The 3155-nt window shown below is 40.0% G+C and overlaps 1 protein-coding gene across 1 annotated transcript in view; it reads right to left on the bottom strand.

Annotated features, from left to right (window-relative positions):
- Window positions 1–3155, bottom strand: part of LOC111726212 (lymphoid-restricted membrane protein) — a 44581-nt gene that overhangs the window by 39623 nt on the left and 1803 nt on the right. Inside the window, exons 2-3 of the mRNA XM_023514705.1 lie at window positions 3038–3151; window positions 474–654 (exon numbers count right to left, since the gene is read on the bottom strand). Of these exons, the coding sequence (XP_023370473.1) occupies window positions 474–654; window positions 3038–3151 (295 nt within the window). The remainder of the gene's footprint in view (window positions 1–473; window positions 655–3037; window positions 3152–3155) is intronic.

Raw genomic sequence — 3155 nt, 5'->3', positions numbered from 1 at the left:
AAAAGAAAAGAAAAAATAGCCAAGTGTTGTGGTGGGTGCCTATAGTCCTGGTTACCTGGGAAGCTGAGGCAAAAGAATTGCCTGAACCGAAGAATTTGAGGTTGATGTGAGTTAAGATGCCATGGTACTCTACCAAGGGTGACCAAGTTAGACTTTGTCTCAAAAAACAAAACAAAACACAAACAAAACAAAACAAACACAAAGAAATGAATGTTATCAGAATTAACATATTAGAGCAGTGGTCCTCAAAGTGTGCCTGCTCCCTTCTAACGCATTATTGGGAAACCTATAAGAATGCAAATCACCGGGCCTCCCCCCAGATCCACTGAATCTGCGTGTCAGGGCCCAGCCAGCAGGTGCTGCTAATGCAGGCTGATGCAGCATGCCCATCAGTACAAGGAACAGTGACTCACGTCAGTCACAATCTCCTCACACACTGGATCCTAAATGCATCCCACAAGCACTCTGAGTACCATTTGTTTCCACAGGAAGCCATCCATTCTCTCATGACGGCCTGGAAAGTTTCCAGATCCACCTGGGGGTCTCTCTTCTCAGGATCAAGCACATTCCACAGCTCCTCAAGGCCACTGTCTTCCGAGTCTTGGCTGCTTGTTTGTCTCAGATAATTCATTATTTTGGCCACTCCTACTGAACCTTAGGAAGAAGACAGGGAAATTAGTTCTTAAGGATGTCAGAAACCTGCCTTTCTCCAAAGATACGCTTTCTCTGAAGATACAGGGATTGCTGTAATTAGCCTGCAGTAGCAGCACCTGAATGATGTCGAAACTGCTTGCTGGGCCCTGCCACACAGATTCAGTAGATCTGGGGTGAAGCCTGGAGATTTGCATTCTCACAGTTATGCTGATAGTAGGGAGTGGACACACTTTGAGAATCAACCTTACCTTCGTACCTTACCTTTCTTTGATAGAGTCTCACACTCTATTGTCCTGGGTAGAGTGCATGGCATCATGGCTCCCAGCAACCTCAAACTCTTGGGCTCAAGTGATCCTCTCGGTTCAACCTCCTGAGTAGCTGGGACTACAGGTACCCACAACACCTGGGTAGTTTTTCTATTTTTAGTAGAGACAGGGTCTCACTTTTGCTCAGGCTGGTCTCAAACTCCTGAGATCAAGCAATCCACCTGCCTCAGCCTCCCAGAGTGCTAGGGTTATAGGTCTGAGCCACTGTGCCCCTCTCCCAAGATATACTTTTAACAAGTGTGGTCCTTAACTCTTTCATGTCTCCTGGCTCTTAGAAACATGCCATGCAACCCTCACTGTGTTGTCAAGCTGGCATGGTACAGCAGACCACTGGCCTTGAGCTAGAATCTAATGGACCTAGTGTCGACTCTTGGCTCTGATGATCACCAGCCGTGTGACTTTGGAAAAAAATCTAAGCCTTGGTTTCTTCGTAAGATGTGAATGGTGACATCAATCATATAGAGTTATTGTGAGGTTTAAATATCAATACATGTAATCAATAATTACTTATTGGAGGTGACCAAAATGAAACTTTATTTTTCTCTCATTCTTTTCTTATGAAGCATTCAGTGAAGGAAGTTTTTCTTTGGCTCTGTGGGAGTCCATTCTCAGACACAATCAGTCCCATAATCACATCCAGAAATTAAAATCATCTAAACTATGTTAGTAATTGACCTACTAATCTTTAAAAATAGGACTTCTCAGCCAGGCACAGCAGCTCATACCTATAATCTTAGCACTATGGGAGGCCAAGGCAGGTGGATTTCTTGAACTCAGGAGTTTGAGACCAGCTTGAGCAAGAGTGAGACCCTGTGTCTACTAAAAATAGAACTAGCCAGGTGTTGTGGCAGGTGCCTATAGTCCCAGCTAGTTGGGAGGCTGAAGCAAGAGAATATCTTGAGCCCAAGAGACTAAAGCTCTTGTGAGTTATGATGATACCACATTACTCTACCCAGGATGACCGAGTAAGACTCTGTCTCAAAAAATTTTTTTTAATTTAATTTAATTAATTTAGATAACATTTGTCTTTTACTCCCAAGTAAAGCCTGCCTTGGGCTCGTTGCTTGCCAGGAAGAGGGGAAAATAAGTAGAAAGTTGATACGATTGATACAAGAGTAAAAGGTTTTCTCTTGAAAAGTAAAGACAGACCATGATACAAAAAAAAAAAGTGTCATAACTTGGAAGAGGAGATAGTTTTGTAAAGGAGACTGAATAACTTTAAAGGGAACATTAAGGTAATATAGCATGTCATTTAGATGTGATAGTAAGGATTGGAAAGAGAAATAAAATTACTAATAAAATTATTTAGAAAGATTATTCTTCATTTGTAAAAATGTAAAGAAAGCTATAAAATCAATAAGAATATATCTCATTTCCTCCACCAAAACCTCTAACCCTCTATCAGATACTTTAAAACTAGAAAGGTCTTCTGTGATGGTTAATTTATGTCTCAACTTGACTGAGCCATGGGGTGCCCAGATATGTGGTCAAACATATGGACAGAGGAAATTGTGTAAAGATACTAAGCAAATCACTAACAGGGAAATGAGATTACTGAAAAATGTTTTTTTCCTCTTCTTTCTGTTTAGCAATAATTCTATTACAATGAGTGCAAATCATTCATATACTAAAAATTGCTTGTGGAAATTTTTAAAAGGACACATCTCCAAAAAATATAGAAGTGAAAAATCTAAAATTAACTAAAAATTTTCAGTTAAACTTGTATAGTGGTTTTATAGATTTAAAAAATATACTTCTTAATTGGGGAAACACCTGACAAGTAGTTCCAGTCAATAATTAGAACTGGTAAGTCAGCTGCTAAATTCAATAAAATCATTCAAGTCACTATTACAATATGCAAAATAGGTACAAAGAATTTGCAAGGAAATAACTAAGATCTAAACCGCCAACCTCTTCTCCAAATTAGGTTGCATCCACATGGGTGTACACAGATAGAGACATCCTCTATCCCCGAACCATTTCTCTTTCTCTCCTAATAGAACACATGACTTGGTTAGTACCACCAAACAATGAAAAGCAGATCATTTTCAACTTACCTTTGTGTTTTGTGTCACATGCATAAAAAATACTTGTGAGCACCTCTTCTTCCTGGGTCCTGCTGATGCTGTCTGTTGTATTTTCTTTGCCATCACTGACTCCTTGTTTCCATCCTAT

Source organism: Otolemur garnettii, unplaced genomic scaffold (genome assembly GCF_000181295.1).
Source record: "Otolemur garnettii isolate 467f Iridium unplaced genomic scaffold, OtoGar3 scaffold00057, whole genome shotgun sequence".
Taxonomy (NCBI): domain Eukaryota; kingdom Metazoa; phylum Chordata; class Mammalia; order Primates; family Galagidae; genus Otolemur; species Otolemur garnettii.
Note: the sequence above shows the minus strand (reverse complement) of the source record. Positions and strands in the feature narration are given on the sequence as shown.